Genomic DNA, 27,546 nt, shown 5'->3' with positions numbered 1-27,546 from the left:
GGTATTAGCAATTAGTGCCTCATTATCATAAGCCTCTGTTGGAACCCCACCCTCCTCATAGAAGGATGATGCTGTTATTTTTGCCATGAGTTGGCTTCAGTTTCCCAACTTATTTCACATTTCCACCTAGGTTGAATGCACACACTTGCCGTGTTTTCTTATCCATGCTTGCCTGTTGGAGAACAGGTTTTGCAAACACAGAGACTTGGGTTCAAATCACTGTCCTTACACTCATTAGCTGTGTAACCCAGAAAAGCTACTTGACCTGTGCCTCCTTATCTATACAGCAGAGGCTATAATCTGACATCACAAGTTTATTATAAAGATTAGATCCTAGGTGTGATGGGCATCTCATAGCATCTAATTGAAAAAGTCAGTGGTGAGGAAAAATATGTTGTTACTGATGCTATAAACAAAAACCAATTTGGAGGTGAAGGACTAAAATTATGGATCTGGTTCCCATAAAAATTCCTAAACTATTTCATTTCATCATTAACTCATTTCCACATTGTTTTCTCCCATTCAAAACAAGTTTCTGGTCTCAACCTGAATTTGTCATCCTGCTACCTTTTTTGTCTTCTCACAGCCTCAATTTCATCCCATCTGTTTCTTTAGAAGAGTTGCCAGAAACCTGCTGTTCTAAATCTTCAGTATGGCATCCTCTGATCTTCAATGTTAAGGTCCCCCACTCTACAAACTTTGTTGTCTACTACTTCAAACCAGCTCTTAGATTTAATCAGGCCAGAGTTCTCACCATTCTCCAGGGATGTAGAATTAATCTCTAACCCTTAGTTTTGATAGGGTGCAGTCCTTTTCTTCAAGGGGCTCAGAATATAGTTGAGGAGGTCAACTGACTGTGGCAAAGGCTAATTCAGGAATTGACTCTGAACAGAGGTCTATGATAAAACAGAGGAAGGAGTGATTACTTCAGCCAGGAGTGGCGGTGTGGTGGGTGGAGGGGCTGGGAAAGGCTTCAGAGAGAGAGTAACAACTGAGTCAGTCATTTAAGGAGCATGATTTTATTTTGGGCAGAGGGAGACTAGTAACCGAAGCTTGAAAGTAGATAGTCCTCATGCAAGGCATTACAGCAGATGGCAGGAGGGGTGGCTGAGACTGGAGAGACGACACCTGATGAGGCTGGCAAGTACCAGGCTGAGAAGTTCTGTGATGCTCTACCAGGAAGCCTGAAAAGAGCAGTGTTCCTTTTTCCTGAATTCCTGGTGTAGTTATTCTTTGTATGCTTATTTTGGGCATTAAAAAAATTTAACCCATGTGATTTGTAGGCCCCTGGAGAACCAGAAAAAAACCCTGAAGCTCTCTCCATTTCTCCTCAGCTCTCCCCATGCAGTGCATTGCACAGGACAGGAGGTAGCGAGACCCAGAGAGGAAAAGTACAGACGTAGAGTTTGGTTCCCTTTCTGCTGTTTCCATCGACCCCACTTCTACCTGGGTGAACTTAGGCAAGTTAAAGCATCTCTGTGAATGTGACTTTCTTCCTCTGAACATGGGGATGATGCCAGTTTCTATATAATTGACCTCATATAATGATTCAATAAATGTGTCACCAATGTTTGCCACTCAGTTGTTCAGTAAACATTAATTGACCACCTACTGCAGGATGAGACCTGTGCTAGATGCATATTATGTAGTGATTAGTTGACTATATACAAGATTTTAAGATCTAGTATTTATTATTATTATTACTGTAGACCTTTAACGTGTGTGTGTGTGTGTGTGTGTGCGCGTGTGTGCTCAGTCGCTCGGTCATATCCAACTCTTTGTGACCCCATGGACATGGCTTGCCAGGCTTCTTAGTCCATGGAATTTTCCAGGCAAGAATACTGGAGTGGGTTGCCGTTTCCTACTTCATGGTATCTTCCTGACTCAGGGATTAAACCCATGTCTCTTGAGTCTCCTGCACTGGCAGGTAGATTACTTACCACTGTGCCACCTGGAAAGTTCTTTAATAAATACTATTTTAAAATTAATGTATTTCTGCCACATTAATATCTTACCTGTGGTTGGATCAATTCCCTCTTGCCCTGGTCCTGGAGTGTGTTATTTGACTGTTTGACTGGCAAAAATGGCCACATCCAACATTTAATACAGCCCACCAGTTACATGATTGTATAGCTTTATCAGAATTCTTACCCTAATTAGGTTTAGTAGATGAGGACGACTTAGGACAACCTTAGCAGGACGACTATGCATGCTCAAATCTAATCCTCAGTATGGCTTAATTCTCCAAAACTTGGGCTTCCCAGGTGGCACTAGTGGTAAAGAACCTGTCTGCTAATGCAGGAGACAAAAAAGATGTGGGTTTGATCCCTGGGTCAGGAAGGTGCCCTGAGGAGGGCATGGTGACCCACTCTAGTATTCTTTCCTGGAGAATCCCCATGGACAGAGGAGCCTGGCAGGCTACAGTCCATAGAGCCACACAGAGTCAGATATGACTGAAGCGACATAGGATGCATGCACACAGAAGGCAGAAGTCTAGAAACCTTGAAAAACTAATTTTGCACAAGCTATTCCACAATAAAGCTATAGTTTTATTTTTATTGCTGGAGAAGTGAGTGTAAGCACTGTGCAAGTTCTGGCAGGTGTGATGACCCCTTGCTTAATAAAGGGATGCACCTTTCAGTTCCAAAGGCATAGAGTCACCAACAGCTGAAAATGGTGGGGAGCAGATATTGTGGACCAAGAATTTAAAATCATGACTACTGGAAAAACAATAGCTTTGACTAGATGGACATTTGATAACAAAGTAATGTCTCTGCTTTTTAATATGTTGTCTAAGTTGGTCTTAACTTTTCTTCCACAGAGCAAGTGTCTTTTAATTTCATGGCTGCAGTCACCATCTGCGTGATTTTGGAGCCCCCCAAAATAAAGTCTGACACTGTTTCCATTGTTTCCCCATATATTTACCATGAAGTGATGGGACTAGATGCCATGATCTTAGTTTTCTGAACGTTGAGTTTTAAGCCAAATTTTTCATTCTCTTCTTTCCCTTTCATTAAGAGATTCTTTAGTTCTTCTTCGATTTCTGCCATAAGGGTGGTGTCATCTGCATATCTGAGGTTATTGATATTTCTTCCGGCAATCTTGACTCCTGCTTGTGCTTCATCCAGCCCACTATTTCTCATGATGTACTCTGCATTAAGTTAAATAAGCAGGGTGACAATATAGAGCCTTGACGTACTCCTTTCCCAATTTGGAACCAGTCTTTTGTTCCATGTCCAATTCTAACTGTTGCTTCTTGACCTGCATACGGATTTCTCAAGAGGCAAGTCAGGTGATCAGGTATCCCCATCTCTTTAAGAATTTTCCAGAGATTGTTGTGGTCCACACAGTCAAAGGCTTTGGCATAGTAAATAAACCAGAAGTAGATGTTTTTCTGGAACTCTCTTGCTTTTTTGATGATCCAATGCATAGACATCACCAGATGGTCAATACTAAAATCAGATTAATTATATTCTTTGCAGCCAAAGATGGAGAAGCTCTATACAGTCAGCAAAAACAAGACCGGGAGCTGACTGTGGCTTGGATCATGAACTCCTTATTGCCAAATTCAGAGTGAAATTGAAGAAAGTGGAGAAAACCACTAGACCATTCAGGTATGACCTAAATCAAATCCATCATGACTACACAGTGGAAGTGAGAAATAGATTTAAGGGACTAGATTTGATAGACAGAGTGCCTGATGTTATGGATGGAGGTTCGTGACATTGTACAGGAGACAGGAATCAAGACCATCTCCAGGAAAAAGAAATGCAAAAAAGCAAAATGGCTGTCTGAGGAGGCCTCACAAATAGCTGTGAAAATAAGGGAAGAGAAAAGCAAAGGAGAAAAGGAAAGGTATACCCACTTGAATATAGAGTTCCAAAGAATAGCAAGGAGAGATAAGAAAGCCTACCTCAGCAATCAATGCAAAGAAATAGAGAAAAACAATAGAATGGGAAAGACTGGAGATCTCTTCAAGAAAATTAAAGACACCAAGGGAATATTTCATGCAAAGATGGGTTCGATAAAGGACAGAAATGGTATGGACCTCACAGAAGCCGAAGATATTAAGAAGAAGTGGCAAGAATACACAGAAGAACTGTACAAAAAAGATCTTCATGACCCAGATAATCACGGTGATCTAGAGCCAAACATCCTGGAATGTGAAGTCAAGTGGGCTTAGGAAGCATCACTACAAACAAAGCTAGTGGAGGTGATGGAATACCAGTTTCTATTTCAAATCCTGAAAGATGATGCTGTGAAAAAGTGTTGCACTCAATATGCCAGCAAATTTGGAAAACTCAGCAGAGGCCACAGAACTGGTCAGTTTTCATTCCAATCCCAAAGAAAGGCAATGCCAAAGAATGCTCAAACTACCACACAATTGCACTCATCTCACACGCTAGTAAAGTAATGCTCAAAATTCTCCAAGCCAGGCTTCAGCAATACGTGAACTGTGAACTTCCAGATGTTCAAACTGGTTTTAGAAAAGGCAGAGGAATCAGAGATAAAATTGCCAACATCCTCTAGATCATCAAAAAAGCAAGAGAGTTCCATAAAAACATCTATTTCTGCTTTATTGACTATGCTAAAGCCTTTGAGCATGTGGATCACAATAAACTGGAAAATTCTGAAAGAGAAGGGAATCCCAGACCATCTGACCTATCTCTTGAGAAACCTGTATATAGGTCAGGAAGCAACAGTTAGAACTGGACATGGAACAACAGACTGATTCCAAATAGGAAAAGGAGTACATCAAGGTTGCATATTGTCACCCTGCTTATTTAACTTATATGCAGAGTACATCATGAGAAAAGCTGGGCTGGAAGAAGCACAAGCTGGAATCAAGATTGCTCAGAAAAATATCTATAACTTCAGATATGCAGATGACACCACCCTTATGGCAGAAAGTGAAGAAGAACTAAAGAGCCTCTTGATAATGAAAGAGTGAAAGAGCCTCTTGAAAGTGAAAGAGGAGAGTGAAAATGTTGGCTTAAAGCTCAACATTCAGAAAGCTAATATCATGGCATCTGGTCCCATCACTTCATGGGAAATAGATGGGGAAACAGTGGCAAAAGTGGCTGGCTTTATTTGGGGGGCTCCAAAATCACTGCAGATTGTGACTGCAGCCATGAAATTAAAAGACGCTTACTCCTTGGAAAGAAAGTTATAACCAACCTAGACAGCATATTGAAAAGCAGACGTTACTTTGCCATCAAAGGTCTGTCTAGTCAAGGCTATGGTTTTTCCAGTGGTCACATATGGATGTGAGAGTTGGAGTGTGAAGAAAGCTGAGTGCCAAAGAATTGATGCTTTTGAACTGTGGTGTTGGAGAAGACTCTTGCAAGTCCCTTGGACTGCAAGGAGATCCAACCAGTCCATTCTAAATGAGATCAGTCCTGGTGTTCTTTGGAAAGACTGATGTTGATGCTAAACTCCAATACTTTGGCCCCCGATGCCAAAAGCTGACTCATTTCAAAAGACCCTGATGCTGGGAAAGATTGAGGGCAGGAAGAGAAGGGGACAATGAGGATGAGATGGTTGGATGGCATCACCGACTTGATGGACATGGGTTTTGGTGGACTCCGGGAGTTGGTGATGGACAGGGAGGCCTGGTGTGCTGCGGTTCATGGGGTTGCAAAGAGTCAGACACAACTGAGCGACTGAACTGAACTGAATGCATGTTGACAACTTGACCTTTGGCTCCTCTGCTTTTTCCAAAACCAGCTTGAACATCCAGAAGTTCATGGTTCAAGTAGTGTTGAAGCCTGGCTTGGAGAATTTTGAGCATTACTTTGCCAGCGTGTGAGATGAGTGCAATTGTGCTGTAGTTTGAGCATTCTTTGGCATTGCCTTTCTTTGGAATTGGAATGAAAACTGACATTTTCCAGTCCTGTGGCCACTGCTGAGTTTTTGAAATTTGCTGATATTGAGTGCAGTACTTTCACAGCATCATCTTTCAGGATTTGAAATAGCTCAACTGGAATTCCGTCACCTCCACTAGCATTGTTCGTAGTGATGCTTCCTAAGGCCCACTTGACTTCACATTCCAGGATGTCTGGCTCTAGGTGAGTTTCACACCATTGTGATTATCTGGGTCATGAAAATCATTTTTGTATATTTCTTCTCTGTATTCTTGCCACCTCTTCTTAATAACTTCTACTTCTGTTATGTCTATACTGTTTCTGTCCTTTATTGAGCCCATCTTTGCATGAAAAATTCTCTTGGTATCTCTAATTTTCTTGAAGAGATCTCTAGTCTTTCCCATTCTATTGTTTTCCTCTATTTGTTTGCACTGATCACTGAAGAAGGCTTTCTTATCTCTCCTTGCTATTCTTTGGAACTCTGTGTTCAAATGGGTATATCTTTCCTTTTCTCCTTTGCTTTTTGCTTTAGGCCTCCTCAGACAGCCATTTTGCATTTTTGCATTTCTTTTCCTTGGGGATGGTCTTGAGCCCTGCCTCATGTACAATGTTATGAACCTCCTTCCATAGTTCTTCAGGCACTCTGTCTATCAGATCTAATCCTTTAAATCTATTTATCAATTCCACTGTATAATTATAAGGGAGTTCATCTAGATCACACCTAAATGGTCTAATGGTTTTCTCTACTTTCTTAAATTTAAGTCTGAATTTGGCAATGAGGAGTTCATGGTCTGTGCCACAGTCAGCTCCCCATCTTGTTTTTGCTGACTGTATACAGCTTCTCCATCTTTGGCTGCAAAGAATATAATCAATCAGATTTTAGTATTGACCATATGGTGATGTCCATGTGTAGCGTCTTCTCTTGTGTTTTGGAAGAGGGTGTTTCCTATGACCGATGTGTTCTCTTGGCAGAACTCTATTAGCCTTTTCCTTGCTTCATTCTGTACTCCAAGGCCAAATTTGCCTGTTATTCCAAGTATTTCTTGACTTCCTACTTTTGCATTGTGTCCTCTATAATGAAAAGGACATCTTTTTGGGTGTTAGTTCTAGAAGGGTTTGTTCATCTTCATAGAACTGTTGAACTTCAGCTTCTTCAGCATTACTGGTCAGGGCATAGACTTGGATTACTATGATATTGAATGGTTTGTCTTGGAAATGTGTTCTTTCACGTATTGTATTGTTCTAACTTTGTGTATTTGCTGCTCAGTTTAGTTTTTGCTTAAAAAATATGTTTTTCATTAGCTGTGTGTCCTGGGTCCAGCATATTTCTGGTTGCCAAGTTTTTCTTTCTTCCCTCAGGGGAAATCTTAAAGTATCTGTCAGTAACATCCCAGTCTACAGTCAGGAGTGAGGCACAAACCTATATCTTCCTCTATGCAAAAAATAAAACAAAATTCATTATCTTTCATCATCTTGTACATTTTCTCCAACATTTCCTTTTGGTTGGTCTAAACATTACTTAAATCTATTTTTTCTTTTTTGGACAGGAAGGTAGCATTTATTGGTGAGGATGATTAAGATGGGGACAGCCCCAAAACTCTCATGAGAGTAGGGCCCACCGTTTGTCCAGAGGGCCACCATTACAGATACATTTGACCTCACAGCCATCTGGGATGAGCTGATTTTCTGCCACCATATTTTCAAATTCATCTACATTAAACTTAGTAAATCCCCACTTCTTGGAGATGTGGATCTTCTAGCGACCAGGGAACTTGAACATGGCCCTGCAGAGGGCCTCAATCACATGCTCCATGTTCTGCAACTCGGTGCGGATGGACATTACGACTCGGCCCATGTGGACACTGGCCACTGTGTACGCATACCTGTCTGAAGCCTAGGCTGGGGACAGCCTGCCAGTCATGAATGTCCACTGGAAATGTTGTCTCCAAGGTCCCTTGGCAACCAGTACAGGCATCAGGCTGTGTACACCACCAAGGAGGCTGCTGTTTTCAGCCATTGCACACTGGGCCTCTGTGGGGAAAAGAGCGCTGTGGGCTTAATAGGCTACAGATTCAAGTTCTATTTTGATCAGAGGTTATGATTCCTATTTATGTAAGATATAGATTCCAAGAGTAATGTTAAGCAAGGCTTTTTCCTCAATGGAATTTTAAAAGATGGTTTTAAACTCAAATTTAAAATGAAATCAGAAGATTGGGATTAACATATACACACTACTATATATAAAATAGATGATCAACAAGGACCTACTATATAGCACAGGGAACTCTACTTGATGTTCTGTAATAACCTACATGGGAAAAAAATCTGCAAAAGAATATATATATAAACACATATAATTGAATCACTTTGTTGTACACCTGCAACTAACACAACATTGTAAATCAACTATACTCCAATATAAAATAAAAATTAAAGAAATAGAAGGAGATTTGAAAAGCTTAAAGAAGATGTAAATGCCAAAACACAGATATTCAGAGTGGGGCAAATTTTGGAGATCTGATTGTCTATGTCATCCTACTTAAAGTATTTTGAATTATGTTTTGTGAAAGATTACGCCAGTCTTCAAGGAAGTGTAGGTGATGTTAGGAGCTATTAACATTGTTTGCCATCAAGTATAAAGGGATGAGTGCTGAGTGCTAAGTCACTTCAGTCGTGTGCAACTCTTTGTGACCCCATGGACTGTAGCCTGCCAGGCTCCTCTGTCCAAGGGATTCTCCAGGCAAGAATACTGGAATGGCGTGCCATGTCCTCTTCTAGGGTATCTTCCCAACCCAGGGATCAAACCCACATCTCTCTATGTCTCTGCATTGGCAAGCGAGTTCTTTACCACTCGTGCCACCTGGGAAGTCCATATAAAGGAATATCTTACATATATTGAACACCTCGTATGATTTTGAGATCGCTTTGAAGAAATAGATCTCCTGGGGGTCAGGGATCATAACAAAATACATTATCTTCATCAGAATATTAGAGGTAGTAGATGAAGGTATATGAGCAAGGGGACATCCCAAGAGAGAATCTTGAACTGAAGTTAAAAAAAAAATCGCTATGACTTCACTGAAGAGGTAATGAGCGGCTGCTGGGAAAAACCATCTGGGACTCTCTGAGCTGACCGCTCATCTGCATCAGTGGCACAGTGAGTCAATGCTTTTTAACTTGAAATAAGCTGAATGAATAAACTGATTCTGTGTCTATAATGTCTCTCTCGATATATGGAGTCATATCCCCAGATCCTACCCTGTTTCTCAGCTGAGTAATGTTTATTTGTGAACCAAACCATCAGTGAGTCGTAAACTGTGACAGATGGCAGAGAAAGAATTCGGGGAAGCAGGAGCTCAAGTCATCAGCAAAGCTTGAGAGAGCCAGATAAATTCTGGACGCTGCATCCCAGGAGTGGTGAAAAGGAGGGTATTTTTGCCATGGTCCTCAGCTGTCTGAAGAGCACCTTGTTTTTAATCTTGTCCAGAAAAGAATTAAAAGGCCAATTTCTATATATTCAAGACTGCCTGCCTCATGGAGATTAGGTTTAAAAGGGATTCATCACAGTAAGGAAAGAGCCAGAATTGGAATAGGCATGTGCCAAAATGGCTCCAGTCGGCCCTAGGCTGGCTGCCATCAATATAGCAGAGTTGGCATGGGGACCAGGAAGCTGAATCAGCATTTGCTCTGGGTTTGAAGGGAAAATTCAAACATTGCTTTAACTTATTTCAGAGTCTGGAGCAGTCATGGAAAGGCGTGAGGACCAAAGTGGAGTTTCCCTAGTCTTGGCTCAAATATTGTCTTCCATTAAATTCAGCAGCCATTATTGAGCATTGATCATGTGTAAAATATTGTGATATAAATCAGTCTGTTCTCTCAAAGCATTTACAATCTAGTGTGGGGAAAAAATGATTGTATAAAAATCACAATGGAGCAAAAATGCAAGTTCATTGAAAGAAATATGAACAAAAAACTATACTGGATTCAAAGACAGGAAAGAGGATATCCTCTGGGGTATACCTACAAAGCCTTCATGGAAGATGTCAATCTGGGGATAATTTTGAGAGGGAGGTGCTTTGAGAGGGAGGGATGCATCCCAAGTAGAGGAGTTAGCATGAGCAAGTCTGGATGGGAAAGCAGAGGTTATATTTGCATATTGTAATATACACCAGTTTGGCACGTGGGCAGGCATTTAATGATAGACTATTGGATTATAAAATTGGACTATACTGGCTACAGGCAGATAGTATAGGCATTGAATATCAGAGGGAATATGTTGTCATTAAGATGTTAAAGCAAAGTTATTCCTAAAAGTTTTTATGGCAGACTTCTGGATTGTGTATACCTTAAGTCACAATTAAAATTTGTTATTTATAATAAAATTATATTTATAATATCATTAAGTATACTTAATTATAAAGTACCTTGAATAATACAAGCACAAGTCCTTTTTCTTTTCCCTTAATCACCAGTAAATTCCTTCTGCTGATTTAGAGATTTCAAGTGCAGTTAGAACTCACTCATTATATCATAGCCTCAGAGATATCCTGGGTCAGCCTATGTCTCCTTGGACCATGAAGTCTGAAACAACATGGCTCTCCTGTAAAAGACACATGAATCCCTGGCCCCCAGATGAGGGAATCCACTGTATGTCATTACTGTCACCTACAGGTTGCCTTTTATTTTCTGCATTTTTTGTAACCTAGCAAATTGTGATAGAAGCCAGCATAGTTACTTTTGCCCAAATCAAAGCATTAACTTCACTTTAAACTAAACATTGAAACCTTCTCTAGGATATATCATGATGGGCTGAGCCTCAAAGTGTTTCAACTGAGCTCTGGCCTCATGGATGTAAAACATCTAATGACACTTTATTACATTATGAGAGTCACTAGTCCCAGAGTCTGTAACATGCTCTCTGTGCCCTGCGTCTGCCAGAGCAGGCACTATGTAGCGAAGAAGGTGAGAGAATGTAGGACAAGTCCTACTGGCCTGGCAAGGGTCCCACCTAATTCCTGTGACGTGTCCAGAGCAGGTGACACCTTCTCGAAGGTGTGGATAGGCAGTTAATTTTATGGAGAGTAGGAGGTGTGGGCTCAGCTTTTTTTCCAGTAGGGCATTATCTGTATGATATTCATTCTCTCTTGAGTCTGGACTTCATGCAACAGGCAGCTACTGGATGTTATTTTAAAATAAGCAAACACCACCAAAAGATCCTGGCCTGGATCATTGTTTGACGGGAAGAGCTGGTTGAGAAGTGCTCCTTGGGCAGGATTAACCCAAGAGAAAAATCCAGCAGGAAGAGAAGATCTGTGGGTTTCTTACCCCAGCTCCCAGGAAAGCTATGCCATGAATAGGCTTCTGACCCATTGACACACAGCAAGTTGGACGGGGAACCGATTCTTCTTTTGAGGGGTGGAGGAAAAAAGAGGAATTCTCTTGTTTGTGGCATCTTGAAGGATGGCTTCCCAGTTTCATCAGCTTCGGGTTCTGGTCTGGAAAAACTGGCTGGGTGTCAAAAGGCAGCCGGTGAGTAAAACAAGGGAATGGGGTCATGGGGGCAATGTTCCAGACCATTTTAAAATGTAGAGTTAATGAGAGGTAAAAAGAGAAGAGTTTTAAATCACTTTCTAAAGCAGGAATAAGACATTTAGAAATCATCTCTGCATCTGTTTTACAGCTCATGGGACGAGTCTAAACATGCTCCCAAATCTGCCTTTTGATTTCAGTAAATTAAAAGAATAAACCAGGACATGCCCCGGGGAAAGAAATGGATACATCTTGTTACTGGTTGAATTGGAACTTGTGCTGAATTTTAGATTTGGGGCCAAATGCTTTCAGGAATTTTCTTTACAAATTCTGTTAAAAATGAGATGAAGAAAAGTTTCAGATGAAAGTTTTCAATAAATGGGACTGAAATGTACTTGAAAAGCAAAAGTGATAGAAATGTGGGTTGATAAAAACATATAGAAAGAAAGTAGTTTGACGGCTGTTGGTATAGAAAATCATCTAAGAAATTTTGAGTATTTAAAAATTATTTACTTTAAATGACAAACAAGGGTCAATATATACGTCAAGCTTTAAGAGTGTTATTGAATCACTTTATTGCTTCAGTCTGCTTATTTTTTGAGCTCTTACATTCGTGTTTGCTTTTTAAATTATATAGCCAGCTGTGAAATCCTTACCAGATAGGGTGCCAGGAGAGACTGAGAAAGGACCTGACTTTAGTGAGGTATTGCATATTGAGAAGAATGTTAGAAAGTTGGAGAAATCCAAAATGGCACTCTGTATCCTTTACCCTAGCCTAAAATGAATAATATAAATATTTACAAATCATATGCCAAAGTTGTGTCTATATATCTTATCTCACTCTAGGTTTGCTTGCAGTGCCTGACACCTTACTAAAGTGTTCTGATGTATATATTAATAGGGAGAAGTTGATTTGCTTTTGTGAATTTGGTGGGTAGGATTTTAAATCACAAGGCATTCTGTGATTGTATGGGTGTGGGTATTGAATATAAAATTTTAAATCATTAATATTTTAATTTCAGTTTTTAAATTAGAAACAACACAAAAGTGAAACTTTCTATAATTTTTCCATGGTAGGTTCTGTGTGAAATTTAGCAGGGAAAGAGTCTGGTGCTTGTGGTCAGAAGACAAGAATTAGCTTCCTGGTTCTGTTCTTCACCAGCCACATGACTTAAATGTCATATCATAATTTCTCTGAGCACTGGTTTTCCCATTTCTAAAATGGGCATCAGGTCTACCGTATCTAACTCATAGGATGGAAAGAACCAAATGTGCTATATAAATGGTGAAACATTTGGCAAATAAATTATAGATGGATTTGGGGAAATGTCCATGTCATATTTTATTTAAAGAAATGGTGAAAGGAAATTCAGGTGAAGGGAGTATGGGAGAGAGGAAGAAATTTATATACAGTAAAATTCCTAAGTGATGAAAACTCAGTAGCTGAAAGAATAGAGAAGCTGAAGACTTGTAACTGTTGCTGATAAGCTGAATGCTGAAGTGGTACATTTTCCTTACAACTCCATTTTACCTAAAAATTAAAAATCCCTCAGGTAAATAAACTTTTTCGTTGAGAAATTTTATCTTTAGAAGCTTTAATAAGTTCCTTCCTATTCTGTAAAGTAGCTGGCATATCAACATTCTACTTTAGTGCTTTTCTCCATTTTAGTCAATTTCTGCTGGGCATGGCACATTTAAAGAAGGTGGACGTCAGGCATGCTAACATGTTTTCATTACGATGACTTATATCATTCCTATATAGCCAGAATCCTTGAAAGTCCCTAGTAATATACTTTGACTAGGGGAAGAGAATACATGAACTACTAGTTCATTTTGTGACATCAAATGATTCAGATCTTCAGTTCAGTTCAGTTGCTCAGTTGTGTCCGACTCTGCGACTCCATGGACTGCAGCACGCCAGGCCTCCCTGTCCATCACCAATTCCTGGAGTTTATTCAAACTCATGTCTATTGAGTCGGTGATGCCATCCAACCATCTCATCCTCTGTTGTCCCCTTGTCCTCTGTCGTCCTCTTCTCCTCCCACCTTCAATCTTTCCCAGCATCAGGGTCTTTTCAAATAAGTCGGTTCTTTGCATCAGGTGGCCAAAGTATTGGAGTTTCAGCTTCAGCATCAGTCCTTCTAATGAATATTCAGGACCGATTTCCTTGAGCACCTTGAAAGAATGTGACCTAGGACAGATAAATCTTGGTTTTCAGAAAGTGAGATCATTAAAGTCTAAAATTTGGAACAGTACCAAAGGCCCACTTGAATCCATTATGAGCAACTAGAGGGACACACGAGACCTTTAGAAAATGGTGGTGCCAAAAGGAGAAGGAAGGACAATTCTAAGTGGAGGGCTAGAGGACAAATAAAGGTATACTTTCTCATAGCTTTTAGGGCTTCCCTGGTGGCTCAGATGGTAAAGCATCTGCCTGAAATGAGGGAGACCCAGGTTCAATCCCTGGATTGGGAAGATCCCCTGGAGAAGGAAATGGCAACCCATTCCAGTATTCTTGCCAAGAAAATTCCACGGACAGAGGACCCTGGTAGGCTATAGTCCATGGGGTCGCAAAGAGTTGGACATGACTGAGTGACCTCACTTCACTTTCTCATAGTTTTACCTGGAGCCAATCCTCTATCTTGGTATCGGAAAAGAAGCTTGATGATAAAATAGGTGGAAGGACATACATGGATCAGTGTCACTTATGAGGGAAGAAAGAGAAACTCAAGAGGTCAGAAAATTAGACTTGAAAAATATTGAAGGAGATGAGTTTTACAAATGTTAAAAGAGAAAATATAGACAAATTAGAAGACTGAACGTGAAAAGGAGTATATAACTTTGAGAGAGGGTATAGTCTGCGTATAGGAACTGGACTTTAGTCATCCATCAAACAGTTATTTAAAGTGCAAGTATTTTTATCTCTACTTAGCAATTGTTCTGAATATGGCACTTTAAAAATATACTCTTAGGAAAATAGAAATTAAGTTGTGTGCACTGGAGATGTATAGTCCTTGTGTGTGTGCATGCTCAGTCACGTCTAACTCTTTGCAACCCTATGGACTGTAGCTTTCCAGGCCCCTCTGTCCATGGGATTTTCCAGGCAAGAATACTGGGGTGGGTTGCCATGCCCTTCTCCAGGGGATCTTCTCAATCCAGGGATCAAACCCACTTCTCCTATGCCTTCTGCATTGCAGGTGGGTTCTTTACTGCTGAGCTACCAGGGAAGCCCATGTATACTCCTTAGTGAATGTTATAGAAAAATGCTAGCATCACCTCCATGACATCCTCCTTCACTTTGTTTTCAAGCGAGTCTATCACAAAGCAAGGTAATGGGAAGGATAGTCTAGAGGAAGAAGTTAGGAATCTACCAATGGAGAAACAAATACAGGGAAAAAACAAGTGAAAATATAGTAAAATTATTAAAGTTGAATGGCGATTAGTTAGGAAGTTTATTATAAAAGTATATATTAGACTAGAACCTGAAAGAACAATTTTAAAACACTGTACAGTCTCAGAGGTGAGCTGGCTGCAAAAAAGGGAAGACAGAATCTTTAATTTTTGAGGTGACTTCCATCACAATTATTCTTAGAGCTAATGTTTCTCTTTTGTAAAATCAAAAGTTAGAATTCTGAACTATTTGGAATTGTCTAACTGCCTTGATTTTACAGGGTCCCCGATAGCTCAAGGGAAACTGTCCAGCGTCATACAGTGAATTTTAAAATGCAAAGTTAGATTTTACGAAAAACGGATCTCTTCTTTCGATTACCTCCTGCTGTTTCTCTGTTGCTCCTAAATTTAGTTTCCTTTCCCAATATTCTCTAATCCCTGCTCAGAGTTCAGCCCATCAGCAAAGAGATCATATTCACTAAGGGGACTTTAGATATTGCTGTTTTTTAACATTAGTGGTAATGTCAATTCTCAATTATATTGCAAAAAATGAATACTTGGAGGAGTATGAAAAAAATACATTAGACTCCAACAGAAATCTTAGGTAATAGAGAAAATCAATTAGATGGAGTTGCTACCCTGCTGAGCTTGTAATTTAACTCTAAAAAATAATGGAAAAATGAGCATACATTCCACCGGAGATGGTTAGCAACATGGAGGCTCACCTAATGAGATGACAGTTAATGACAGGAAACAGAGTCCTGGGACAGTAAAGAGATTGGAGGCTTGAAGACTAGGTAGTGCAAGATAAGAATTTATCCTTCATTAAGGAGATGGGTTCTAAATAAGCATATCAAGAAGTGACTACAAGTCTCTATAGAAGTGGACTCTAATTCCAGACTCATGACCTGAAGAAAGAAAAGTAACTACACCTATTTATTTTCTGCTTTTGTAATTATTTAGCTGGCAAATCACATTTTAGCTCAGTTGATGACAGATCTAATTTTTCTATCATGGATATTCCCACAACTTGATAAACTTTTAACATTGGATCAAATTTGACACTTCCTCCCTAATCCTCACCTTGCGCATTTAACTTTCTCTCACAGTGGCTAAAGAAAAAGGAAGACTTGAAAATTTTGAAACAAGTTGGTCCACGCATTAAAATAATGTTTGATTAAACAATTTAGAATTTAACTGAAATTCCAAATTGAATTCTAAATCAGATTAAAATGAATTTGATCTTGCACAATTCACTCAGCTACATGGTCAAATGTTCTGAGCCCTTTTATGTCTTTTGGATCCATACACATTTACTCCCTTAAGCCCTTTTAATTGTTCCAAACATTTGAATCTGCTTGTTCTTTATGGTGCCTGACACATAACAGACATGCACATTTTATTAGTGTCAGTTCAGTTCAGTCGCTCAGTCGTGTCCGACTCTCTGCCACCCCATGAACGCCAGGCATGCCAGGCCTCCCTGTCTATCACCAACTCCTGGAGTCCACCCAAACTCATGTCCGTTGAGTCAGTGATGCTTTTGTATTGTGGTGCTGGCGAAGACCCTTGAGAGTCCCTTGGACTGCAGGGAGGTCAAACCAGTCAATCCTAAAGGAAATCAGTCTTGAATATTCATTGGAAAAACTGATGCTGAAGCTGAAATTCCAATACTTTGACCACTTGATGCAAGGAACCGACTCATTGGAAAAGACCCTGTTGCTGGGCAAGACTGAAGGCAAAAGGAGAAGAGGGCAGCAGAGGATGAGATGACTGGATAGCATCACTGATTCAATAGACATGAATTTGAGCAAGCTCTGGGAGATAGTGAAGGATGGGGAATCCTGGCGTGCTGCAGTCCTTGGGTCGCAGAGTTGGACAGGACTTAACCTATGAACAACAGACAACAACATGATTAAGACTGGAGAGTGAATATCTGATTCACAGGCATTCAAATAACAGTAATTTTCTCAAATTTTTAAATATATAGTAATACAGTAATTTAAAGTTTACTGTATCTTATTTTATTATTTACTTTTAATGAAAATAATAAAAAATGGTGGCTACATACAGAATTAGGAGGACTAACAATAATTAAAATAAAAGGTTCTAACAAAGTAATGGAATGTGAATGACATAAAGTTGAAATTATGTGCTTTGCCAAGTTTTTTTCAGAAAATTAGATTTGAAAGTTTTTTTTAAAGATTTGAAACAATAGTTCTCAGCAAATACAGAGGTAAATGTTTCTAGGTAATTCAATTGAGTTAAAAATTACTACAGATCAGCACTAAATGGAAAATTTAGAATGAATTTACATTTGGTCAAGCAATTTATTAAGATTTAAACTTAGAATTTTCAGTGGATGACCTCACTGATTTCAAGGCCACTGAAATATGTCCTGTTATCATCATTAATTCTCCAAACCTTACCATATGCATGCAAAAGATAGACATCCTTGGATATAAAGCATTTTTTTTTTTAATCTCTTTTCTTGGTCCTTTGTCCCTTCTCTTTTGCTGTCTTTAAAAAAGTGGTTCTGGATTTTCAAAAGGAAATACTTTAAAAATAATTTCATGTTTTTTAAATTTTAAAATAATTTCAAATTTAAAGTTGCAAGAACAGTACAAATATATATATTTTTGAGAGCTCATTGAGGTTGATGCCCCATTATCTCAGATAATTTGGTGTGCATACTTCATAAACAAGGACATCTTCCAACATAAGCCTTCAGTTGCTCATTGTCCTTCAGTTGCTCAGTTGTGTCTGACTCTTTACAACCCCATGAACTGCCGCACGCCAGGCTTCTCTGTCCATCACTATCTCCCAGAACTTGCTCAAACTCATGTCCAATGAGTTGGTGATGCCATCCAACCATCTCATCCTCTGTTACTCCCTTCTCCTGCCTTCAGTCTTTCCCAGCATCCAGGTCTTTTCCAATGAGTCAGTACTTCACATCAGGTTGCCAAAGTATTGGAGTTTCAGCTTCAGCATCAGTCCTTCCAATGAAGAGTCAGGGCTGATCTCCTTTAGGATTGACTGGTTTGATCTCCTTGCAGTCCAAGGACTCTCAAGAGTCTTCTCCAACACCACAGTTCACAAGTGTCAATTCTTCAGTGCTCAGCCTTCTTTGGGCTTCCCTGGTGTCTCAGTTGGTAAAGACAATTGCCTGCAATGCGGGAGACCTGGGTTCAATCCCTGAGTTGGGAAGATCCCCTGGAGAAGGGAACAGCAACTCACTCCAGTATTCTGGCCTAGAGAATCCATGGATTATATAGTCCATGGGGTTGCAAAGAGTCAGACACTACTGAGTGACTTTCACTTTCACAACCTTCTTTATGGTCCAGCTCTCACATCCATACATGACTACTAGAAAACCATAGCTTTGACTGTACAGACCTTTGTTGCTAAAGTGATGACTTTGCAATTTAATACACTGTCTAGGTTTTTTATAGCTTTTCTTCTGACGAGCAAGCTTCTTTTAATTTCATGGCTGCAGTTGCCATCTGAAGTGATTTTGGAGCCCAAGAAAATTAAGTCTGTCACTGTTTCTATTGTTTCCCCATCTATTTGCTATGAAGTGATGTGACCGGATGCCATGATCTTAGTTTCTTGAATGAATGTTGGTGGCACATAAGCCAGTGCCACCGTTAAATTCTTAGATCCAATTCAAGCATCACCAGTTCTCCCAATCATGTCCTTCATAGAAAAAAGACATGATTCAGAATCATGTTCTGTATCTAGTTTTCATGTCTTTAGTTTCCTTCAGTCTGTGACTGTTCAGTAGTCTTTCCTTGACTTTCATGACCCTGACACCTTTTGAACGTCTAAGACCAGTTGTTTTGTAGAGTTTCTGTTGCTTTGTAGCTGTGCTTAGTTGCTCAGTCATGTCCAACTCTTTATGACCCCATGGATTTTAGCCCACCAGGCTCCTCTGTCCATCAGGATTCTCCAGGCAAGAATACTGGAGTAGGTTGCCATGCCCTCCTCCAGGAGTTCTTCCTAACCCAGGGATCAAATCCAGGTCTCCACATTGCAGGCCAATTCTTTACCCTCTGAGCCACCAGAGAAGCCCTGTTTTGTAGAGACTTGGGTTGTTTATCTCTGGAAGGAATACCGCAGAATGATGCTCTGTTCTTCATATTTCAACCCATCAGGTGGTGCATGGTGTCAATTTGTCTCTCTTTACGGTGGCTCAGAGGGTAAACTGTCTGCCTTCAGTGTGGGAGACCCAGGTTCTGCTCAGAGAATCTCAGAGAATGTTGGAGACACATCAATAAGGCACATTCTCTGAGATTCTCCGAGCAGTGTGACTGGCACCCTTCTATCTATTGATCTGCCCATCTGTTTCTTTAGATTTATGTATGTGTGTATGTATCTAACTATCTCTGTGTCTGTACACATTCTACAAATATTTTATAGCTCTCTTCAGCCTGGAAAACAGTGATAGCCCAATAGCAACAAGCACACTTATCTTCCATCCTCTGAAAGAAGCTAGTCTTTCTTGAAGAAATAGGTATTCCCAGGACTGGGACACAGAAATTATACAATGAGGCAGAAACTACTTGTGGGACTGGAAAGAAAGAAAGAAGCTGTACACACATTTCTAGCTATAGTTCATGAACTAGTAGTTCATAGCCTTCATGTCTTTCCTTCTAACCCAACACTACAGAGTTCATTCTAATTTCCCCCTTTTCCATGTTTATAATTTCCCTGTTGGATAGTGAGAAGCCCAGCTCCTCTAATGGGGGATATACTTACTTTTGATGAACCTTCCTGTGTGAAACCAATCACCTGCTCCTTGCCCTGCACAGACACCCTCCTTACCCAACTTGGGTCCTGACACCCCAATGCCCGGCTGCTGTATTGTGGGTATCCTCTTCACCTTGGTAGGGACCCACTTCCCTCACTGTGTCACCATGGTGCCCTGAGTCCTAGTGTGGACTGACCTTGCTTGCTTCATCTAAGGAATTTTGGGCACTGAATTTTTCAGAAAAAAAGAGTGAAGAGGGAAAAAAATGGAAGGGAACATATCAATAGAAAATAAACTGTGGCGAGATAAAAAGAGACAAATGCCAGGGTCCACTGCTGCTGCTGCTGCTGCTGCTGCTACGTCGCTTCAGTCGTGTCCGACTCTGTGCGACCCCATAGACGGCAGCCCCCCAGGCTCCCCCGTCCCTGGGATTCTCCAGGCAAGAACACTGGAGTGGGTTGCCATTTCCTTCTCCACATGGTCCACTAGAAAACTGTAAATTACTCAATGTGCATATGCCATTAGACGTCAAGAATGCAGGGGAGGTGGAATGCAAGTGAGGTATAGAGGCACATGAAATAAGATTAAAATGTTAGCAAAAGTATGAAACTCTTAAAAACTACTTTTCCCAGAGTTTTCAAGTAGCCCTGATGTATGTTTATGTAAAATCAATATTTCAGCATTTATTCCAAACAAACAAAGCTATGGCTCATTGGTTTAGTATTTAGATCCATGACATTGCATTTGCTTCTAGGTTGTTTATGATAATATTTAGAATGGTGTTGCAAGCAATCCTGCTGGTATGAACATTTAAAATTTGCTTATTTCTTGGTTTTGTGATTAACTTGTCAACCTTAACATTTCCAAGATCACAATGTGGAGGGCTTTGGATTTATTATCCCTCTATAGTGCTGTATGCAGAAATGTTCTCCAGACCTCTCTGACCTAAAATCCTGAGGGAAATCTTGTGATAATACATTGTTTATGGGCTTGCTGTGGATTTTACCTGTAACAAGGTCTAAATTACCTTAAATTACTCCAATACAGATTGCATTTTTTGTTTGGATTTAAATCATGTCTAAAATTAATCTCAGAATTTACTGAAACATACTCATGAAACCATCAGATTAGATCAACCAAAGGATAACTTAAAGATAACCCATGACAAATGTCCCTTATTTGAATGTGAATGTACATTTGTGTTGGTGTATTTGATTTCAGTTGCTCACTGAATTCTCAAGAGGTTGCTATTTAAAATGAATAGGTGTTCCTAAAAGTAGCTTTGTGGCACTAAACCTACTCAGATGAATAAATTTTTAAAAGAATAACTATGACTTTAAATACAAAACCAGTAAACCCACAAACATCAAATATTTTTAACCTTAATTCCTTATAGTCTACTTTTCAAATGAGTCACATAGGATAAAAATGGTACCTTGTATCTAGGATCTTCAAAGAATAGACTAATTTTTGAACATATCAGAGACTAGGCTAGAATAGTAACACATCTTATATTTTCATAGCACGTATTATTCCTATACACTTCCTGTAGTACTTTCTTATTTGTTCCTTGGAGTGGTATGATTTTTTTAAAATGCTAGTTTAAGTATCAGGTGTCCAGATCCTTGTCCCCTGCTCTGCTTCCCAACTGGGTATCTAACTTTGAATTAATTATGCTAACCTTCTGTGGCCAAAGAATAAAAAAGGGAGCTGGATCAGATCAAGGCTTCTTAACCACTTCTGTGCTATGAATGTCTTGGCCAACATGGCGAAGCCTATGGTCTTTCTAAGAATAATGTTTTTAAATCAAGAAAAAAATAGCATTACAAATAAAACCAATTATATAGAAATTCAGTTTTTAAGTATCAAAATGTAAGTTCATGATATGGTAATATATGTTTCAGTTCAGTTCTGTCAGTTCAGTCGCTCAGTTGTGTCCGACTCCCTGCGACCCCATGAATTGCAGCACGCCAGGCCTCCCTTTCCATCACCAACTCCCGGAGTTCATTCCAGGGAGTCCGTGATTCCATCCAGCCATCTCATCCTCTGTCGTCCCCTTCTCCTCCTGCCCCCAATCCCTCCCAGCATCAGAGTCTTTTCCAATGAGTCAACTCTTCGCATGAGGTGGCCAAAGTACTGGAGTTTCAGCTTTCGCATCATTCCTTCCAAAGAAATCCCAGGGCTGATCTCCTACAGAATGGACTGGTTGGATCTCCTTGCAGTCCAAGGGACTCTCAAGAGTCTTCTCCAACACCACAGTTCAAAAGCATCAATTCTTCGGTGCTCAGCCTTCTTCACAGTCCAACTCTCACATCCATATATGACTACTGGAAAAACCATAGCCTTGACTAGATGGACTTTAGTCAGCAAAGTAATGTCTCTGCTTTTCAATATGCTATCTAGGTTGATCATAGCTTTCCTTCCAAGGAGTAAGCATCTTTTAGTTTCATGGCTGCGGTCACCATCTGCAGTGATTTTGGAGCTCCAAAAAATAAAGTCTGACCCTGTTTCCACTGTTTCCCCATCTATTTTCCATGAAGTGATGCGACCGGTTGCCATGATCTTTGTTTTCTGAATGTTGAGCTTTAAGCTAACCTTTTCACTCTCCTCTTTCACTTTCATCAAGAGGTTTTTTAGTTCCTCTTCACTTTCTGCCATAAGGGTGGTATCATCTGCATATCTGAGGTTATTGATATTTCTCCCGGCAATCTTGATTCCACCTTGTGTTTCTTCCAGTCCAGCATTTCTCATGATGTACTCTGCATATAAGTTAAATAAGCAGGGTGACAATATACAGCCTTGACGTACTCCTTTTCCTATTCCTTCTAATAATCTTGTAGTTCCTAGCCTACATTTGTCATTAATGGAAATACTACATTAATTTCCATTAATGGAAATATTATTTCAGTCATAAGCAGGAGAAATTAAAAATATATATATTTTTTCTGTCCAAGTTTACAAATGCCCAGAATTCTGTTCAGTAGGTGAGCTCAAAGGAACTTTCCAGCAAAAATATTCCAACACTAAACAGTTCTGCTAGTTCAGTGGGGTAAGATGCATTTAGAATCACTCTATTCCAAGAGTGGTCCATGGACCACAGCAACAGCAGCACTTACCTGGAGCTTGTTAGAAAGAAATACAGTATCTCTAGCCAGCCTTAGATCTACTGAATCTGAATCTATGTGTTTACAAGATCCTTAGGTGATTTTCCATGCATATCAATGCTTGAGAAACACTGCTGTAGCTGTGAGCCTGTCTGCAAGCTTTTACGTTGTGGTTAAACTTAGTACCTTAGGATTGACAGTCAACTTGCTCCAGTTTTTAAAACGGCCCTTAAACCCAAAGCCTAAGAATTTGGTGACATATCTGCCAGCAAGGAGGTCAATGCTAACGGAGACACATGGAGATTTTCATGGAAAATTTAGGTTGAACATTACTTAAGGATTGGTAGTTGAATGGGTCTAGATTGTTTTGGAGAACTGAAGAGCCCCAGGCAGTACATTGAAATTTGGCAGAAGCACATCATCTCTGAAAAATGGGGGAGGAATGAAAATGCATCCGACTGCATAATCAGAAACATAGTTCAAGTTTGACTTACAGAAAAATGTTCTGTGTGGTTTGGTTTGAGCACTCTAACTGCTTGCATATCACAGTTAATATTCTTGTGAAAAGAAAAGTGGAAATCACTCAGTTGTGTCTGACTCTTTGTGATCCCATGGACTATACAGTCCATGGAATTCTCCAGGCCAGAATACTGGAGTGAGTAGACTTTCCATTCTCCAGGGGATCTTCCAAACCTAGGGATCGAACCCAGGTCTCCCACATTGTGAACGGATTTTTTACCAGCTGAGCCACAAGGGAAGCCCAAGAATACTGGAGTGAGTAGGCTATCCCTTCTCCAGGGCATCTTCCCAACCTAAGGATTGAACTCAGGTCTCCTGCATTACAGGCAGATTCTTTACCAACTGAGTTATGTTGTGAATACGTGTTTTTCACTGCTCTGGAACCAACTTTATAGGTATGTAAAATATTAAGCTGATGGTGTCTTATGAACTGAATCATGTTTACATGGGGAGGAAAGCTGCTCCTTAAGTGTCTTACAGTGAAATTCTCTAACAGAAATTTCTCTAACATTCATTGAGGGCTTCCCTGGTGGCTCAGCAATCATTCATTCACTTGTTCAATAATATTTATTGAGTCATTATCCAATGTCACAAACTAATCTTTATACCTGGGCTTAGCATGCTAATACTGGAAGTGGTAAGATATGTCTTGGTAGAAATCAGGTTGGGTTTTGTATGCCTTGTTTATCATGTTAAGCCTTATTCAACAAATAACTGGGAAGCTCTAAAAGATTTTCAAGTTAGGAATTTCCTGATCATACTTGACTTTTAAGATCTTCATTCTTGGGGTAGTTAAGAAAGGTCATTGGAAAGCGGGCTTCAGAAGATCATTTTAAGGTTTTAAACCTGGAAAATTCCTTCTTGCATTTATTTCAAGGTCTCTTACATTTAAAAAAATCTCATTCCTTTCTTATTAATAACATTTATAGGCAAATATCTAGCTTGTATTGGAATTTTGTAGAATAATGTACTTGTCAGATGTTTTGGTTTAGCAATATAATTAACATTTTTTCTGTCATTACTTTGCAGCTTTGGACACTTGTCTTGATTTTATGGCCAGTTATGATTTTCATAATTTTGGCTATTACCCGGACCAAATTTCCTCCAAGACCAAAGCCAACTTGTAAGTAAATAACATTTATTTCTCTAACTTTTGGATTCTGGTTAAAATTTATTTTGCTACCACTTTAGTGCTTTATTCTAAAATTCATTTTTTAAGTAATTTTTCCAATTGGAAACATCAATATTTGTATAAATACTTAATATGTCTTTTCCTCAGTCTTTTGAATTAAAGGAGTAAGGAGTGGAGCCTGTACCATTTATCTAGAAAAATATAATATGTAGAAGCCAGAATATATTTTAATCTTTATAAAATTTTAAATCACTTATCATTCGTCACAGATAACTCATAAATATCACCATGTTGTGTGCAACACAAACAGGCAGCCATCTCAAGCTAGATCATCCTTTGCTTTTGTATCATGGGAGAAGCCATAGACTGGAATTTAATCAACTGAATGATGAAATCCAGAGCATTATAAAAATCTCATCTCTCTTCTGGGCTAATATTTGAATGGTGCATATGTATCAAAACATTTAGTTTAAAAGAAAATTGTTTTCCAATTAATATTGGTTAGTTAATTTAATAATTACCAAGTTATAAAACTGGCACAGTGCCCAACTCAGTTCATGATTTCTTTTGGATCTTGGATGAAATGTGGAAGCGATTCAGAAAAGTCTTCAGAATTGAGCAGGATGAGCTTTTAACCCCGCAGATTTGACCAAGGTTGTTTTTACTTTCGGAGAAGGCAATGGCACCCCATTCCAGTACTCTTGCCTGGAAAATCCCATGGATGGAGGAGCCTGGTGGGCTGCAGTCCATGGGGTTGCTGAGGGTCAGGCACGACTAAGCGACTTCACTTTCACTTTTCACTTTCCTGCATTGGAGAAGGAAATGGCAACCCACTCCAGTGTTCTTGCCTGGAGAATCCCAGGGATGAGGGAGCCTGGTGGGCTGCCATCTATGGGGTCGCACAGAGTCAGACATGACTGAAGTGACTTAGCAGCAGCAGCAGTTCTTACTTTTGTTTTTAAACTTTGGAGTCAGTTTCTTGGAGAGGAGTAAAGTCAAGTCAGATGTCTCATGTTTCACAAAGGAGCCATCTCCTAGAAAGCTTGTAAATATGATTTCTGAGAAATCAAATTGCATTTTAGATAAATTATGGTAACTCACCAAATAAAAGAATACTGTGCTGAATTATTTGTAAAGAGAATAATGAGCTAGTGGCTTTTAAAAATAAGTACAGTGCTTTTCAATCACCTGGTCTTAAGAAGATGAGAGCCATGGTGGAATCTATTTGAATCATACGCAATATGATAATTCAAAAGAAAATATTGTTTTAGTTAGTGTGAAGCATTTAAACTCTTGGTGCTAGAATAAATAATTCCTTACATTTGAATTGCACTTAATCATTTCTAAAGGACTTTTGCACAAATTGTTATGTAGAGTTATTGATGAGATTTTATTAGGTTGTTTATAAAAACATTATAATTTTATTTTCTTCATATTGTGCATATATTAGTTCTTTATAACAGATTTATTCCATTGCATACTGTTGGAAGGGCTTCCCTGGTGGCTCAGATGGTAAAGAATCCACCTGCAATGTGGGAGATCTGGGTTTGATCCCTGGATTAGGAAGATCCCCTGGAAGAGGACATAGCAGCCTAGAGAATCCCCACAGACAGATGAGCCCGGCAGGCTACAGTCCATGGGGTCGCAAAGAGTCAGACACGACTTAGCGACTAAACACAGCACAGTAAGTTCTAGTGGAAAAGGAAATGACAACTCACTCCAGTACTCCTGCCTTGAAAATCCCATGGACAGAGGAGCCTACAGACCATGGGGTCACAAGAGTCAGACACGACTTAGCGACTAAACCACCACAACCAATAGGATTTAGAGATTCATGGGGGAAAATCATGGAGAGCTCTGATTATCCCACTAACTTATGAAGAAAAGCTTGAAAAAAAAACTATGTGACAAGTGCTTCATAGACCAAATAAAAGGCTGTGCAAAACACACAGTCCAAAAGGAAATTAACCATTTTTAACTATGAATCTGTTATCATACTCTAATGATAATTGGTTTTGAGGTGATTGTTTGTGGGGAGGAGGGAACAAAATTATAGAAAAAATGAAACATTAAAAGTATTTTTATTGGTCTCTCAAACCTTATAAGACTAAGTAGAAAATAGTCAATTTGTTTTTTATTAGAACTGAGTGGGACCCTCTTAATTTACAGATGGGAACACTGGTACCTAAAGATATTTTAATTTGCCAGAATTCAGTCATAAGCAATAAGAGAGAAAGGCCTTAAAAACTACTTTTACTAAATCATTTTCCATGAGATTTGTGTGGTATTTTATCCTCTTATTAGTGTTAGTTGCTCAGTCGTACCCGACTCTTTGCGACCCCATGGACTGCAGCCCTCTGTCCATGAGATTTTCCAGGCAAGAATACTGGAGTGGGTTGCCATTTCCTTCTCCACAGATTCAAATGTAAAGTATGTCCAAGATTTCAGCTCACCCTATAATCAATAGAGTATAAAATGTACTTTTATCATTGGAGGTACTATTCTGTAGAGTAATGTAGAGAATCTAAAACTGGTATAGATGCAGTTACTTTTTTTCCCCTCCCTTGTTATAGAGAGGGATTAACTTCAAAATGACAGTTTGAATTTAGGTTTTTTAATTCTGTTTTTTCAAATTATTGTTTTTCTTTGTTTCTTACATCTACTATACCAAAAGATGAAAATGAGCTAGTAATAATTATGATAAATACTTCCTGATTTCCTACTATGTAATGGCTGTGTCATTCATTTCACAGTCAAGAAACCCAAGGCACAGAGTGATGAAGTAACTCATCCAAGATTGCACAGTGAATAAGTGGTGGTGTCAGAATTTGAACCCAGACACTCTGGTTCCAGAATATGGCTTTAAGCTTGTGGATTGGCATTTTTTACATCAGTACTAATTTTTTCATGTTTCAATTAGTTAGGTTTTACAAAAGTAGACTAAAGTAGACTAAAAATTAGAAATTAGGGATATAAATTCCTTCTCCATCTCTATCATGAAATGTAAAAATATGGAAAAGAAGATTCTGAGCTATGTATAGTTTTTAATGTGAAATGCTGCCTCTGTTTGACAAATTCTGCATGAATCATTGCAGTTCTAGTATCACAGAAATCAACTCCTGCTTCGCAAATTAAAAGTCCTCTTCAGGCTACAGCGACTTCCTCAGTACTAGTTGGGCAATAGAGAAATGAGGATGAAACTCCAGACTACACCCCAGTTGAAACTCAGCTATGGTGAAAATGGGAGTTGTCATCCCGTGG

At 39.4% G+C, this 27,546-nt stretch overlaps 1 protein-coding gene and 1 non-coding gene across 2 annotated transcripts in view; one reads left to right on the top strand and one right to left on the bottom strand.

Annotated features, from left to right (window-relative positions):
• Nucleotides 1-7,801: 7,801 nt before the first annotated feature.
• On the bottom strand, nucleotides 7,802-7,934 carry LOC138434872 (small nucleolar RNA SNORA70). Its single transcript, XR_011254935.1, has one exon. It is a non-coding gene; the product is annotated as a small nucleolar RNA SNORA70 (small nucleolar RNA).
• A 3,390-nt stretch (nucleotides 7,935-11,324) lies between these two features.
• Nucleotides 11,325-27,546, top strand: part of ABCA12 (ATP binding cassette subfamily A member 12) — a 205,250-nt gene continuing 189,028 nt past the window's right edge. Inside the window, exons 1-2 of the mRNA XM_069578281.1 lie at nucleotides 11,325-11,393; nucleotides 24,183-24,276. Of these exons, the coding sequence (XP_069434382.1) occupies nucleotides 11,325-11,393; nucleotides 24,183-24,276 (163 nt within the window). The remainder of the gene's footprint in view (nucleotides 11,394-24,182; nucleotides 24,277-27,546) is intronic.

This window comes from Ovis canadensis, chromosome 2, assembly GCF_042477335.2.
Source record: "Ovis canadensis isolate MfBH-ARS-UI-01 breed Bighorn chromosome 2, ARS-UI_OviCan_v2, whole genome shotgun sequence".
NCBI classification, from domain to species: Eukaryota; Metazoa; Chordata; class Mammalia; order Artiodactyla; family Bovidae; genus Ovis; species Ovis canadensis.
This window is presented reverse-complemented; position numbering and strand designations above follow the sequence as displayed.